The following is a 16,488-nucleotide window of genomic DNA, read 5'->3' as shown; positions in this document are numbered from 1 at the left end:
GAAGGAGAGGAATATGTAGAAGCTGATAAAGACAAGGCAGAACTGTTAAATATATTTGTTCTGTGTTCACCGCTGAAGGGCCAGGAGCAGGACCTCAAAAGACAAACACAAATAGGAATGGAGGTGTGGTGGTCCCTGAATGGTTTTCAGAGGACTGCTTTTGTGAGGAGCCAGCTACACTAAAGGTGGACAAAGCGATGGGGCCAGATGGTACTAAAAGAACTTAGGGAAATTCTGGTGGCTCCAAACAGCGAGGTAGAAGCAGTAACGCTAGAGCAAGAAAGTAACCTAATACAAAAAATAAAGCTCTAGTGACAAATTGTGTGCTTATACAAAAAGTGAAGAAAAAGCCCTCAGAAACCGTGGGTAAAATACCTAGGGTTTAGTGCGCGGTTATATTACTCTTATAACACACGCCACGATTCTGGTGGCTCCACTGGCTATCCTTTTTCAATGTTTCTTTAGAGTTGAATATGGTCCTGGAGCACTGGGAAAAGGAAGATGTGGTCTCTCTTCACAAAAGCAAAAGTAAGGAAGAGGTTGGGAACTACAGGCCGGTACTGTCTGACTTCTGTGATAAGTAAATTAATGGAAACGCTTTTATAAACAGAAAATAGTGAAGTTTCTGGAATTCAATGGATTACAGGACCCAAGGTAACATGGTTTCACCAAAGGAAGGGTTTTGTCAGACAAATCCGATTAATTTCTTTGACTGGGTGACCAGATAAGTTGGCTTGACGGAGAGCACTAGATGTGGTGTATTTAGATTTTAGCAAGCCTTTGACACGGTTCCGCACAGATGTCTTCTATTCAACCCTTTTTAGGAACTGGTTGAATAGAAGGCAACAGAGGGTAGTGGTCAAAGGAGCTCATCTGAGGAAAGGGTTTTTTCAAGTGGTACGCTGCAAGGTTTGGTTCTTGGGTCAGTTCTTTTTAACATTTTTGTAAGCGATATTGCTGAAGGGCTGTCTGGTAAGGTTTGCCTTTTTGCAGATGATACCAAAATCTGCAATAAGGTAGACACCCCTGATGGTGTGCAGAACATGAGGAAGGACCTAACGAAGCTCGAAAAATGGTCCAGAATTTGGCAGCTAAGATTTAATGCTAAAAAATGCAGGGTCATGCATTTGGGCTGCAAAACCCCAAGGGAATTGTACAGTTTAGGGTGTGAAAGACTTGTGCATGAAAGAGGAGCAGGATTTGGGTGTGATTGTATGTGATGATTTTAAGGTGGCCAAACATGTAGAAACATCAACAGTGAAAGATAGGAAGATGTTTGAGTGCACAGGGAGAGGAATGGCCAGTATGAAAAAAAGAGGTGATGTATAAGATTCTGGTGAGTCCCTGTTTAGAATATTCTGTACAATACTGGAGACCACACCTTCAAAAAGATAAACAGGATGACGCCAGTCCAGAAGGCAGATACTAAAATAGTCACTAGTCATCATAAAGTGTATGGGGACAAAGATCTTAATATGTATACTTTTGCAGAAAGGCAGGAGATATGACAGAGATGTTTAAATACCTACCTGGCATAAATGCATGGGAGGCAAGTGGGAGGTGAGTTTCTTTCAATTGAAAGGAAGCTCTTGAATGAGGAGGCATAGGATGAAGGTGAAAAGGAGACAGACTCAGAAGTAACCCGAGGAAATATTTCTTCACAGAAAGGATGGTAAGAATTCATGGATCGGCTTCCCGGTAGAGGTGGTAGAGACAAAAACTATCTGAATTCAAGAAAGCTTGGCACAAGTATATAGGATCTTTAACAGAGAAGAAGGTATAGTAGATGGCATGGGTGGCAGACTGGATAGGCCATATAGTCTTTATCTGCTTTCATTTATCTATTTTTTTTCTGTAGTCATTTAGATGGGATCGGGTGCACTCAGGATTCTGTAGTCATTTAAAGAACAAAGACTGTGTTGGAATGCAAAGAATTCGCAACACAGCTAGATAACTAGGGGTACTGTTGTAGAGCCTTGTGGGTCATGATCAGTATTTTAATTTTGGCCCTGTATTCCAGAGGTTTTCAACCCAGTCCTCAGGGCACACCCAGTCAGTCAGGGTTTTTAGGATATCCCCACTGAATTCAATGGGGATATCCTAAAAGCCATGACTGGCTGGGAGTGCCCTGAGGACTGGGTTGAAACCCCTTGTCCTATTTTATGCGCAAAAAGAGCAAAATCAGGAAAACAAATCTTCCACATATAGTCAGTAATCAAACAACAAGAGTGGAAGACACCATAAAAGCGCATTCGACATGGTTGACCACAATCTCCTCCTTGAAGACACCATAAAAGCGCATTCGACATGGTTGACCACAATCTCCTCCTTATGTTACTAGTGGAACATGGTGTCAGAGGCCCTGCATTGGATTGGTTTCGGGAATTCCTGTCATGCCGATCCTATCGGGTCAAAGTCCAGTCCTCTATCTCGCCGTCTTGAAAGTCTCGCTGTGTGGTCCCTCAAGGCTCTCCCCTTTCGCCTTCCTTGTTCAACATCATGATGTCCCCTCTCGCAAGAGCTTATGCCACACTATGGGGTAGGGCAGGGCTGATGCCACACAATGGGGTATGGTAGGGCTGATGCTAGCTACAGGGAGGGATGGAGGGTACGAAAGGGTAGGACTGATGCTGGGCTACATGGCTGGGGGAGTAGGAAAGGGAAGGGTAGGCTGATTTCGGGCTACAAGAATGGATTGGAGGAATAGGAATAGAAGGACCCACAGTTTCCACCCACAGCAGCTGTGGGCCCACCCAAAATGTCAAGTCTGGCTACGCCATTGTTTTTGACAATGCTAAGAACCTAGGAATCAGTTGCAATTTTCATCCATTTGAAGAAAGAGCACTACCTGAGAGGATAGAGATTCTGAAAGTAAACTGGCTTTTACTGACAAGGAGTGTCAAAAAGGAGATAGTTGTTTTTGTTGTACAGATGCTTCCTGCTTTGGTTGCATTCTCTCGCGGCTAGAAGCATAATGTCAAGTTACTCTTTTGGAGGCAATGGGCGAAGTCGATATTCTCAAAAAGGAATTGAATGCATCAGATACCAAGTATGAGAGTGTCATGTTCATCTGCCTCTAAGTATAGCTACCTGTTCAGACTGTAACTGGGAATTTCTACACTCTCTGGCCAACCACACCAAATTTCATGCCTCCCTTAAAACTCATCTTTTCAGAAACACTTTTGATCTCTCTGGAAACACTCTAGTTTAGTCTCTCTCCTCACCCCTAGGGACTTCACAGGTGAGCGACCCTGCTTAGACAGTACATGACTTTCTCCCCTTCACCTCTCTGATCCTCTTTCCTGTATGTTCATGGCATTCTCCCTCCCCGCCTCTTTCTCTTCTTCCGTCTATCACTCTTCTCTTTTCCTAACATATAAACAACTTTTGTAAACCACCCTGAAGGCCTTGCCATAGGGCAGTATAGAAGACTACTAATAAACTTGAAACTTGGAATATGGCATCCATGTAGTGAACTGTACAGAACTAATGGGTTGCAATCTATGCAGATAACATTTATTTTATTACACTTATACCCTGCGCTTTCCCACAAACAGCAGGTTCAATGCGGCTTACATAGTAAGTAGAATTACAGAGTATTATATGGAGAATAAAATAATTGATGTAGACCTAGTAAAGGTAAGGTTTAAGAGTATGTGAATAAACATGGAATGGTAAACAAGGCAAGATAAACAAAGGAAAGAGAATTGGGAGGGGTATGGTATAGGGAAGGAGGCGAGAGGACTAGGGACAAGTATAAGGAGTTGGGAGACATGGTTTAGAGTATAGTCATCTTCGGAGCTGGAGTTTAGTGGGTGGGATATAGTGTTAAGTTGGGACGTTTGGGTAGGCTTGCTTAAAGAGATGTGTCTTTTCTAATTTGCAGAAGTACTTTCTTGTGCAGACTCTGCTCATAGTACAGCTGCAACAGGTACAGATGAACCTAATCAAAGCGAAATACCTGCAGACCTTCAAACTACCTAAGGAGCCCTTTTACAGAGTGGCGGTAAGCCCAACGCGGTCTTACCACTCGCTCTTTCGGGACTACCGCTAGCCCAATGCAGCCACCGGTGGTAGTCCTGCCCAGAGAGCACGCCATTTCCAGGGGAAAAAGAAAACCCCCAGAAATGGCTTGTGTGGTGGTAACCTGGGGGTAATTGGGCATTACCATGTGATGCCTGGTTACCGCCGGGTTAGCATGGGAGCCCTTATTACCAAGAGGATTGTGAAAAATTGCAAGACGACCTTACGGGACTGGGAGACTGGGCATCCAAATGGCAGATTATGTTTAACATGAGCAAGTGCAAAGTGATGCATGTGGGAAAGAGGAACCCGAACATTGCATCCTGAAATACATTTTTGCCCAATCTATCCAGTAGCTTGGTATCTTTATCAGCCAATGTATTGGAAAACTCTCTATAGTTCATTTACCATTACTGAAAAACAAGAAAGCCAGCATGATTGGAAAAAAAAAAGTGACAATTAAACTTTGTACTTTAAGCCCTTCTTTTTTAGAGAAAGGCTGAATTGTTAGTAGAAGTTGCCATAAATGAAACTGGCCATGTATCAGAATGGTTTCTTAAGATACATAGAAGCACCAATGGCCACAGTAATCAAAGACATATGAGCAAGGTTCTGCTTCATGTTGAACACAAAAGGGAACCCCCCTTTGGGCATGCGCTGAATGAACCTTAGGTAAGAAATATCTTCATACAGAAATTTGTTCTGAGCAGGAAGAGGAAAAGAGTAGGAAGGAATTATTGTGCAATACTGCCTTTCCTTTCAAGGAAATTCCCCGGAGATGAAGTCAGGGGTCTGGGTAGTTCTCTAGTCCATATTGAGAGATCTCTGAATATGGGAAAGAGGAAGGCAGAGAATGCCCACACCTTGCCGTTCAGAACCTGAGGTAGAAAGTAGATACACTATTAGATTTTAAGAGGAATGAGTTTCACTGCACAGGAGTAATACTCATGAGACAGACTCTTGCTGCATGCCTTTTTAATAATACTTAGTACAAGGAAGATCTTTACAATTACACCTTGACAAAGTTAACCATCTTTTTGAGAAATATATGGCTGTTCTGGTACAGTAGCAAAACTGAATGAGAAGACTTGTTGGCTACTGTGACCACAATTGAAGTGGACTCAAGTTAAGTTGTTGGTCTGAAGTTTACAATTTGGATGCCTTTGCTATGCTGGAGACAGTGGCGTTCCTAGGGGGGTTGACACCCGATGCGCCCCGCCCCCGGGTGCAGCGCCCCCCCCCCCAGATGCAGCGCGGACCCCCCCCCCCACCCGGCGAAAGGACACCCCCTGCGAAGGAACCCCCCCGGGTGCACGCTGCTGGGGGGGGGGGGGGGGTGCCGCGTGCGCCTGTCCTCCGTTGTTTCATGCTTCTTCTCTGCCCCGGAACAGGAAGTAACCTGTTCCGGGGCAGAGAAGAAGCATGGAACAACTGCTCTGCAGTTGGTGCTCGGTCTTCCCGGGATCACTCTTTCAAGCAGTACTTTCGGAAAGAATTGTTGGCCATGAAGAGTGATATTGTGGACCGCATTGAGAATCTGCATAGTGACATGAAAGCCATAGGAGCACGTGTGGAGGATGAGCAAGCTGACGCTATTCAGCAAGTGTGTGAGTATGGGGATGGTTTTGCCACTCAGTTGGAGGAAGTACAATATAATTTGAATGTCCTCGAAAATCAGGTTAGGAGGAAAAATTTGTGCTTTAGAGGTGTGCCTGAAGCTGCTGACCAAGATGATGTTCATCTGGTGAGAGAACTATGTAGCAAACCTTTGAGTGGGGGGAGTCTGATTCCGCTATTCCTGATATTGAGTGTGCTCTTAGGGCCTTGGGGAAGGCCTTGAATAACAAGCCTAGAGATATTACAGTATATTTCACTAAGTTTCCAGACAAGGAGCACATCCTGTTACTTGCGCGGCAGAAGGATAGATTATCTTTCAATGATTCATCTGTGTTGGTGTTTCAGGCTGTCTCTGCTTACACCCTGCAGCAGCATAAGGCTATGAAATCTGCTTTGGATGTGCTTGTGGCTAATAGCCTTAAATATTGCTGGGCTTTCCCTTTTGCACAGTGTTTCTCAGCAGCTGGTAAACACCACAGAGTGCATATGGTGTTTACAGCCTGGTCCATTTTGCATGACTCTGGCTTAGTGATAACAGATTTACCTACTGCAGTGGTTGATCGTGTGGTGCGAGATAAAGTGAAGCAGTGGTGACAGGTTTTTAGTAGGGCCAAAAAGTAGTTTTTAAGTGTGGCCATATTTCTTGGGTTGAGTGAGTTTCTGTGCTGCTGATTTGTGAATGTGGGTTGGGTTTGTTTTTTTTTTTTTTTTTTGGGGGGGGGGGGGCTGTGGGGTCTTTGGCTTCACTGGGATTTTATCCCAATAACCTTGATTGATGTGGGTTCAGTTATATAGGTGTGTGGGGGGTGGGGGGGGGTGGGGGGGTGGGCAGGGTTTGAGTATTGTTTTCTATATCACCATGTTCTATTATGTTTGTTGTTTTTCTGCCCTTTACCTTATTACTAGAATTGTTTCTGGAATCTTGTTAAGATGGCTCGGCTGTCCATTTTGACCTGCAAATGTTAAGGGTCTTAATGTACCGCAGAAACGTCAACTGCTGTCTCAGGAATTGTCTAGGTTAGTTCCTCATGTTGTGATGTTGCAAGAAATTAATTTTAAGAAGGATCATGAAATACTTTTGTCATCCGCAGGACTCTACAATGATTTTCGCCTCTGATGTCACTAAGTCTAAGAAATGTGGGGTAGATCTTTTGTTTCACAACTGTTTGGTGGTGTCTGTACACCAAGTGAAACATGACCCTGCAGGGCGTTATGTTGTTGCATGAGTGACATTGGATGGTTGTGAATTAACGTTTGGTTCTATCTATGCTCCCAACACAAGTCAGGTCCCTTTTCATAAGTCTGTCCAGCGCCATTCCAGGAGCTTGTGTGTGAGGGTTGGGGGGGGGAAGCTCATCTTGGGTGGTGATTTTAACGCCTCTCTGAAACATGACTTGGATCGTACTATATCTGCTGACAACAGGGTTAATGCTAAGGGTCTCTGGAGTTTTCTTGAAGAGTTGGGTTTATTTGATTCCTGGCATGACTGCTTTCCATCATCCAGTGCATGAATTGGATCAACTGGTGCCACAACAGGGAGATCCACTCGCTCCAAGTAAGCCTGAATGTCAGAATCTTGAATAGTCTCATCCCTTGTGTAGAGAGCCTGATAAAATTCACTAAACTGTTCCCAAATAGCTGAAGAATCCTTGATTAAGACACCAGACTATGACTGCACGCGAAAAACTGTCCTCTCGGTCAGCAATCTCCATAATTTGACTAGTAATTGCTTACTGATCTTATTACTTTTGTCATAACTATTAAGCTTCAATTTAGATTTTAAAAAATCAACATTTTATACCCATGTTCCACCTGCCCCCCCTTCCCCAAGTCAACTACAACTTGGAAGTTCGCAAGAAAATTTCTTCTCTCTGCTGAATGCTCAGCCCTTTTCCCATATCTCAAGGGTACCCTAGTGGCCCCACATGGTTAGCTTAAGTATTCATATATATATATATATATATATATATATATATATATATATATATATATATATATCATTCTTCTCTTAACCCTGGGGGCTAGCAAATTCTTGAATGCCAACCTTTCCTCTTTCAGATTCCTTAATATCCCCCTCTGGAATATAAAGATTTTCAGTTACAAGTCGTCTTTGGAATCAGGAAATATGTGGAATAAATCCCTGCCCTCCTCTCTCTACTGCAAAGGTTCTCAACCCAGTCCTTGGGACACACCTAGCACTCAGATTTTCAGCTTACCCACAATGAAAATGCCTGAGAATAACTTCCATTGCATGCAAATCTATCTCATGCACATTCATTGTGGGTATCCTGAAAACCTCAGTGGCTAGGTGTGTCCTGAGGACTGGGTTGAGAACTCCTGCCCTAGTGGAATGCATTTGATTGCACAGACCTCCAAGAGGGAGGAAGAGTTCCTTTATAAGTATTACCTGATGTGGAGAGTTCAGCCATTGAATGGGTCCATTTCTTTTGATTTTTCTTCTAATCCAGAGATGAATCAGCTCCGTGTAAGTTGAGTTCTGATTGGAGGAGAATTGTCAGCGTGTGACATCACAGTGAGTAGAAATAGCCGCCATGTTTGAACTGAAAGCCGGCTCTTTATGCATCCGTCAGCAGACTGAACGGAAAGTAAGCAGAGGTCTGTACCTGCTAGGTGGAAAGTTGGGTATAAGAATGTTTCAAGCCTGAGTTTTGTTTTGTTTGTTTGGCAGAAATTTTGGCTGGTGGTTCTGAGGCAGCAGTTGCGAAACGGAGGCCGACGTCGACCACGACCAGAAGCACGGAAGAGCCATAGAGAAAAGAATGATCTCTGAAGATAAGTACTTCTTATGTCAATCAAACAGAATGCAAGCTTGACAAATTATCAGAGTGTCATAAATTGATGTAGACAAGAAAGGCAGTTAAGAATAATTAGGTTTTTGCCGATGATGAAGAAGTCCCAGCCCTCCACCCGCTAGTTTTATGCAGGGTGAAGGTGCTTCTTGAGGCTTTTTTCCTCCTTATAAATTCAATTAATTATAAGCTTGCTAAGAATACTTGTTTCCTAGTTGTGTCAAGATGAGAGTTCAGCCATGACAGGATTGTGCTTGTATCAAGGAACAGTGAACTCAGATTGAACATCTAGAATCTAAAATGTATGTGTTTTCCTGACAAATAGACTCTTTTTTTAATACTGTGGTCTTATTAGGTGCAATGATACTAATTTTAGCATCCTAAACTTGAAATGGTATTATGCCCACTTTAAAGATAATGATTTTGAATTACGTCTCCAACCTTTGCAGAAATTACTGGAGCTAGAAAAGAAAATACAATATACTACCTTCTGTTTTGCATCTCCCAAATCAGTGGCCAAAAACTACTTGTAAGTGAGAACACTTCCATATCCTTCTGAAACATCTTCAACATTCTTTTTCATAAGGCAGTATTGAAACAATCAAGATGAACTCAAAACTTGTTTCTCATCCTCCATTTCTGTTCCTTATAAGCTTATGATTGCTGAATTTCAGTAAACATGTAGATGTATACAGAGATAGCAGTTTTGCCTTTTATCCTTACCTGTTCTGTTTCAAAAATATCCCGAAGGTGTTCCAGACCAAGACTTTTCAGGAACTGATTGATGTTCATGTCAAGAACAGTGACTGTAACAAAAGAAACACCAACTTCTCACACTGGACGTTCAACAAAGAGAAATGTTTAACCATATTGCAACACAATGTATTGTAGACCATTACGAACTTTATGATGACCTTAGCCTCAAAATCTGACTTCAAAGGATAAAAGACCAACTAGAAAAAACAGCTACAAATACTTCATAAATGATGTCAGAAAAATATAGCACATAAAATGGGCAATTCTATAACCTAAGTGCTCACATTTGTATGCATGTTACACATATAAATGTTTAGAGTACTAGCGTTCATGTATACACGTGTGCACCTATGAACATATCTAATATAATAAAACGCACCGTGAACGTTCTAATGAGGACAACGTTCTGAAGCCATCTGACGTCACTCCCTGAGTCCCTGGCTGTAGGGTTCGTGGTGTTCGTGGTGTGAAGCCACCCAGCCGTCTCTGCCCCGCCCTCGCGTCTAAACAAACAAATCCGGAAGCGAAGCGTCAGGGAAGGAGGCGGCGCTCCCAACGTCTAGCCTTCCCTTCGCTGTGTTCCGCCTTCAAAAAAAGGCGGAACACAGCGAAGGGAAAGCTAGACGTCGGGAGCGCCGCCTCCTTCCCTGACGCTTCGCTGCCGGAAACGCCACGGAGGTAAAGTTAAAAAGAATAAAAAAAACAAAAAAGGGATGCATGGATGCGAAGGGGGGGGGGGGGGGGGAGAAGAGGGCGGGCCAGGCTGGGACATGGGAGAGAGAGGAGCATGGATGCGAGGGGGGGCCATGGAAAGGAGAGAGGGGACTTGCTGGAAAAGGATGAATGGAGGCAGCAGGGGACAGAGGAGCATGGATTGGGAGGGCAGGGCTCAGGGAAAGAGGGAAATTGCTGAAAAGGGATGAATGGAGGGGGCAAGGGACAGAGGAGCATGGATGGGCATGGATTGGGAGGGCAGGACTCAGGGAGAGAGGGAAATTGCTGGATAGGGATGAATAGAGGGGACAGATGGGCATGGATGGATATGGATTGCAGGGCAGGCCTCAGGCAGAGAGGGCAATTGCTGGATAGGGATGAATGGAGGGGCCAGATGACAGAGGAGCATGGATGGGCATGGATTGGAAGGGCAGGACTCAGGGAGAGGGGACTTGCTGGATAGGGATGAATGGAGGGGACAGATGGGCATGGATGGATATGGATTGCAGGGCAGGCCTCAGGCAGAGAGGGGAAATGCTGGATAGGGATGAATGGAGGGGGCAGTGCCCATGGAGAGAGGGGAATTGCTGGAAATGGATGAATGGAGGGGGCAGGGGACAGAGGAGCATGGATGGGCATGGATTGGGAGGGCAGGACTCAGGGAGAGAGGGAAATTGCTGGATAGGGATGAATAGAGGGGACAGATGGGCATGGATGGATATGGATTGCAGGTCAGGCCTAAGGGAGAGAGGGCAATTGCTGGATAGTGATGAATGGAGGGGCCAGGTGACAGAGGAGCATGGATGGGCATGGATTGGAAGGGCAGGACTCAGGGAGAGGGGAACTGCTGGATAGGGATGAATGGAGGGGACAGATGGGCATGGATGGATATGGATTGCAGGGCAGGCCTCAGGCAGAGAGGGGAAATGCAGGATAGGGATGAATGGAGGGGGCAGGTGACAGAGAAACATGGATGGCCATGGATTGGGAGGGCAGGGCTCAGGGAGAGACTCACTCTCTCTCTCTCACACACTCACACTTTCACTCTGACTCTCAAACAGTCACTCTCACATACACTCTCCCAAACATACACACTCTGAGGAAAACCTTGCTAGCGCCCGTTTCATGTGTGTCAGAAACGGGCCTTTTTTACTAGTGTACCAATATGCAAAGTGCTATTCTGAAAATATCCACTTAACTTGCATATTACATATCTGCAAGAATGTACACAGGTGGATGACATCTGACAGATCTCAGAATGGAGAAAATTAATCAACCTCTTAGGAGTTCAGATCTTTCTAGAGTGCCACAATACATGCCATTTCCCACAATGACATTACCTCACAGATACACCTCATTTGGTATAAAAACTAGGAAGTCAACTCCTTGAGAAGGAAGATAGAAGTATTGAAAAAGCCCATGGACAGAAAAACAATAACTCATGTTTTTGTTGCCAACCAGACCTTTTGTGTTGGTGTGTACAGGGCTATAGGTGGGTGGAATTGGATTCTATATCTTAAAGAGATTCCTCAAAACAGCCTCCCCAAATCTAATGTTGCATCATGAATAGAGAATGACACAGGGATAAAATCTGTCCCTGTCCCCATGGGTTCTGTCTTCATCCCCATCCCATCCCTGTCGGCTCTGTTCTCATCTGCAGAAGCCTCCAACACTTATGATTTTACAATAAATCTTTTTATTAAAGTATAAAAAGGAATATGATGTGCAACTGCTATGTATAAATTACAAATAGAAAACAACAACAACAACAAGAAGCTATAATAAACCCTCCCACCACCACCCTCGACCCTTCCAACCCCAACAATAGTTGACTTCTACTACCCCAAGGAATCCTAATCCACCCTGTTAAAATGTCCAGGGGTACAAAATACAACCCGCTCTGTATGCCATAGAGGGGAGAAATATGCCCTACGAAGCACTGTTATGATTTTTTAATCTGTATTGTGGTATGTTATTGTAAAACAACAAAATGTTTTGGAATTTTCTTTTTCTCAAGTACTTAGTATGTGTCATTTTCTTTTCAATAACTCCACATTTTTCTTTCACATGGAGAAAGAAAGTTATTTATCTGTTACAGAAGACCGCATGAGCACCCAGTGAAACTCTTCTCACAATCTTTCTAGATAAGGGCAGATGCATATGTTTGGACATCATTTGGTTTCTAACTAAAATGAAGAGGCTTGCATCTTACTACTTCCCATAGGAATTGGAAATTTGGTTCAACATCAGTTTTCACAGGCCCATATGAGTGGCTATTTATTTGCATCACAGATTTCCCATTTGTATGGATTTAAAAAATGGAAAATGAGATCATATTCAAGAAAATTTTTAGATGCTGATAAAAGTGAACTTGTTTGTATCTGGTAACTATTACAAGTTGCCCTACTTTTTCAGCAGTGCTCATCCTCTTTTGTCCTTTAGATGGATGCTTTCTCAGTTTGACATCAGACATATGTCTTCTCTCATCTTCATCCTGTTGTATCTTGATGTTTCATGTACACTGTTTGTAGCATGATTTCCTTTCATCCACCAGACCAGCCCTTATGAATGGGTTTTCTTACCCTACCACCAGCACCCTATATAAATTCCTGTTCAGCCATCAGCTCTCCAGCATTTCTGTATTTTCAGTCTCCAGCAGATAGTAGGAGACCAGTATAGCAGCACAGCTTGGTGAAGAAAAAGCAAGTTTATCGCCTGGGTTAGAAGTATTTTATCTTTCCCAGTTGAGAGATGGTGTTTTAGGGGAGGAGTGGCCTAGTGGTTAGAGTGGTGGACTTTGGTCCTGGGGAACTGAGTTCAATTCCCACTTCAGGCACAGGCAGCTCCTTGTGACTCTGGGCAAGTCACTTAACCCTCCATTGCCCCAGGTACAAATAAATACCTGTATATAATATGTAAGCCGCATTGAGCCTGCCATGAGTGGGAAAGCGCGGGGTACAAATGTTAAAAAAAAAAAAAAAAAAGTCATCAACGATCTCAGGATTCAGTCTAGCTCTTCTGTCTTCCACAGTCCCTCCTGCAATAGAAGATGTGCTGGTAGCATGATGTACAGGAACCCCCATGCAAAATTTGTAGGCTGTGGCCAACATGTTTGCTTGTTTTTCCAAAAAATAAAAATATTGTCTGCAAACAAACATAAATAACAGTCCAGTTCATTAACAGGCTTCAAAGTAGAAAGTGACACAGGGACAAAGTTTGTCCCCATCCTCAGGGCTCTGTCCCCATCCTGTCCCCGTGTCATTCTCTAATCATGAATCCATTTCCAAACAAAAATGAGATGTTAATATGTGGACCAAAGACTGTCAGAGCCTTGTATATCTCCATCATAGGAAGCTTAACGCACAACTTAGTATAGGTTCTGTGCACAATGTTTTGTGCCACAACAGTTGCCCTATGAACAGAGGAGTTTAGCACACAAGAAAACTGTGCAAAGAATTATGTAGACATTGGTGCAATGTTTTTTTAAATCCAGTGGTAATGAAGACATCAGCTACTAAACCCAGATGCAAACAAGTGCATATAAGACCTGAACATGCTGAATGCTTGGTCTTTTAATGTTGGCAATTTAATGTGTGGTATGAGGGGGAATAAAGTTAGCTTGCTTTTCTGTGGTTAGTGTTAGAGGATTTTGTGCTAATTTCTTTTCTTGTGCAAGCATGAACTACCCACAAATTTGTGCTTATTTGATTGAAGGGGATGAGCTGACAATATAGTGAATTACTACTACTACTACTAAACATTTCTAAAGCGCTACTAGGGTTACGCAGCGCTGTACAATTTAACATGGAAGGACAGTCCCTGCTCAAGGAGCTTACAATCTAAAAGACAAATGTACAATCAATCTGAAAAAAAAACAGCAGGGGAACGAGAAGCAGAGGTGATCACATGGCTGACCACATGACTGATGAAAATGATGTGATATGATACATTAATATTTATATGCAGAATACACGTCATACCAAATAAGCACATCTAATACACATAACCCAATAGTCACATATAGAAAGGAATGCACAGGCAATGCTTCTCCAGGTTCTGGTACAATCGCTGTGCAAGCTATTGATTCTGTGGTTAACAAATACCCGATACACCAGAATGTACACAAACTTCCATAGAGTGAAGATACTTACCTGTAGCAGGTATTCTCCGAGGACAGCAGGCTATACATTCTCAAAATTAGGTAACACGACTCAGAGTTGCCTGGTCTGGAATTTATATCAAGCTTTTCAAAGAGCTCTTGGAGTGCGAGACATGCTCCAGTATGCATGCGCGAGTGCCTTCCTGCTCACTACGCAACACGGGACCAACAGTACAATACTATAGCATAGAAGACGTCTCCAAGGGGAGGTGGGAGGGTATGTGAGAATATATAGCCTGCTGTCCTCGGAGAATACCTGCTTTTTTATAAGGTGGTGCCAAAGTGCCATAGTGCCTAACTGCAAGAGGGACATACACATGGGAGGAGCATAAGCAGGCCATTGGTGTATTTCCCAGTTATGAGCGTAGTTTATAGAATGCAATAAATTAGGTGTGCCAACTTACATCTGCTATCGACATGGATAAGAGGGGATAGCTAAACATAGGGGCACCAATCTAAAACAGAATCTTGGTGCCAAGATGCCATTATACAACTGGTGCCAAGTGAACAGTACTGGGGTGTCTAAACTGAGGCATCAATTTACAGAATTGCCCCATTCATTTATATGCTCCATCCCAAGCTCTATCAGAAGTCATCATCCACCTATAAGGACAAAGTATCCTGCTTGCTCTTGGAGAAATTTAAATTCATAATAATCTGAATCTGAATCTCTACTCTACATGCTATTCCATTTCTTTTATTTATCGATATTAGAATTAATTTTATTTGTAAAACTCTTTATTTAGCAGTAACCTTACCTTCCCCTTCTTTTCTTTCAGTCCCTGCAGCTCCATCTCCTACATTTGATGCCCCTCCAACAGCTAGCTCTGTCAAAGGAACTGAGAGATTATCTATGCTGCTGGCAGCAGAAAGGCAGGAGGGGGTAGATGTTGGTGAAATTATAGAGGCACTGACTACAGTAGCTTGAGGTTTGAAACAGCTAGGCAATGCTTCGGGAGGCATTGCATCTATTAACAGAGCTCTGATGTCATCAGCCTGAAAAAAAAAAAAAAAGACAACTTGTTTTTAGCATTTTATTTTTACTATGACATTTAATACTTAAAACCGTAATTAATACAATTGTCTTTATTTATACTGTAACTTGAATTAACCATGAAATCTCTTTTCATTTAACTCCTGAGGAAATTAACAATATTCAAAACCCAAGGTCAACTATAGCTATATCTATGGTGCTCATTTTCAAAGTAACCTATGTAACTTTGTAAGTCTATGTGCTTTGAAAATGAGCCTCTATATCTATCCATATATCTCAGCAATGGTGTTTAAATATTCTACATATGTTCAGCATCTGTATCCACAAAAGCAGCAGCACTGAATATATGCATAAAGAGGTAAGTGTTGTTGCTATATAGATAACTGGCAATATTAAGCAGCTATTATATGGCTAACTTTAGACAAGCTTTTTTGAGGTGCTACACAGAAGTCCTGTTTAATAAATCGAGCCCTATACATTTTGCATGCTTAAGTGTGTATCTGTGTTATAAAATGCTACCACTAAATACCATAGTAAGCCAGGGAGCTATTACCATGACAGTATGGCAGACATCACTGTATTATCCTAAATGGAAAGCAATGAGCACAAGTGCTTGTAGTCTAAGGAAAAAGGTTCAAGATCTGCAAGCCCTGATGTTTGAGGAAAACGTGGATATTGATGCTATTACAGAGACAGGTTCAATGGTTTCCATGAATGCGATATGACCATACTGGGCTATATAGATATTGTATTTCGCCCCCTCCACTCTGTACTTCATGTATTGTCAATGTATTTGTATGTCAAACTATTAGAATGTAGTTTTAGAGTGTAAGCCACCTAGATATTCGCTCTGATAGGCGGGTTAGCAAATCATTTATAAAACTTGGAAACTTGTCCTGGTAAGAGAAGATGGAACCTCTATCCAACATGGGTGTTATCTACAGACCTCCAGAACAAATGGAGAAGCTGACAAAGCATCTGATAGAAGATATTCAAAACCTTGGTATGAAAGGAGAGGTGCTATTGTTAGGAGATTTCAACTTGCCTGACGTGGATTGGAACGTCAGGTAATAGTGATCATCACACAATATAATTTGATATAAGAGCAAAAGTGGAGTGTGGATGTAAAAAAACTCAAAAGTACTGAATTACAGACGTACTGATTTTGGTAAAATGGGGGAATACCCGAAGAAGAAACTGAGGCATGGGTGAAGTGGATGTGCAGTGGTCAAAGGTGAAAACTGCTATAAATATGACAACTGATCTTTACGCAATGAAAGTCAACAAAAACAAGAGAAAGAGGAAGCCTATATGATTCTCTAAACAAGTGGCTGAAAAGTACATAAGCACATAAGTATTGCCATACTGGGACAGAACGAAGCTCCATCAAGCCCAGCATCCTGTTTCCAACAGTG

At 42.8% G+C, this 16,488-nt stretch overlaps 1 protein-coding gene across 1 annotated transcript in view; it reads right to left on the bottom strand.

Moving 5' to 3' along the window:
• Positions 1-16,488, bottom strand: part of TNKS (tankyrase) — a 505,381-nt gene that overhangs the window by 80,283 nt on the left and 408,610 nt on the right. The window contains exons 19-20 of the mRNA XM_030194488.1: positions 14,838-15,075; positions 9,174-9,256 (exon numbers count right to left, since the gene is read on the bottom strand). Of these exons, the coding sequence (XP_030050348.1) occupies positions 9,174-9,256; positions 14,838-15,075 (321 nt within the window). The remainder of the gene's footprint in view (positions 1-9,173; positions 9,257-14,837; positions 15,076-16,488) is intronic.

This window comes from Microcaecilia unicolor, chromosome 2 (assembly GCF_901765095.1).
Source record: "Microcaecilia unicolor chromosome 2, aMicUni1.1, whole genome shotgun sequence".
Taxonomy (NCBI): Eukaryota; Metazoa; Chordata; class Amphibia; order Gymnophiona; family Siphonopidae; genus Microcaecilia; species Microcaecilia unicolor.
The sequence above is the reverse complement of the archived record's forward strand: the minus strand, read 5'-3'. Positions and strand labels throughout refer to the sequence as shown.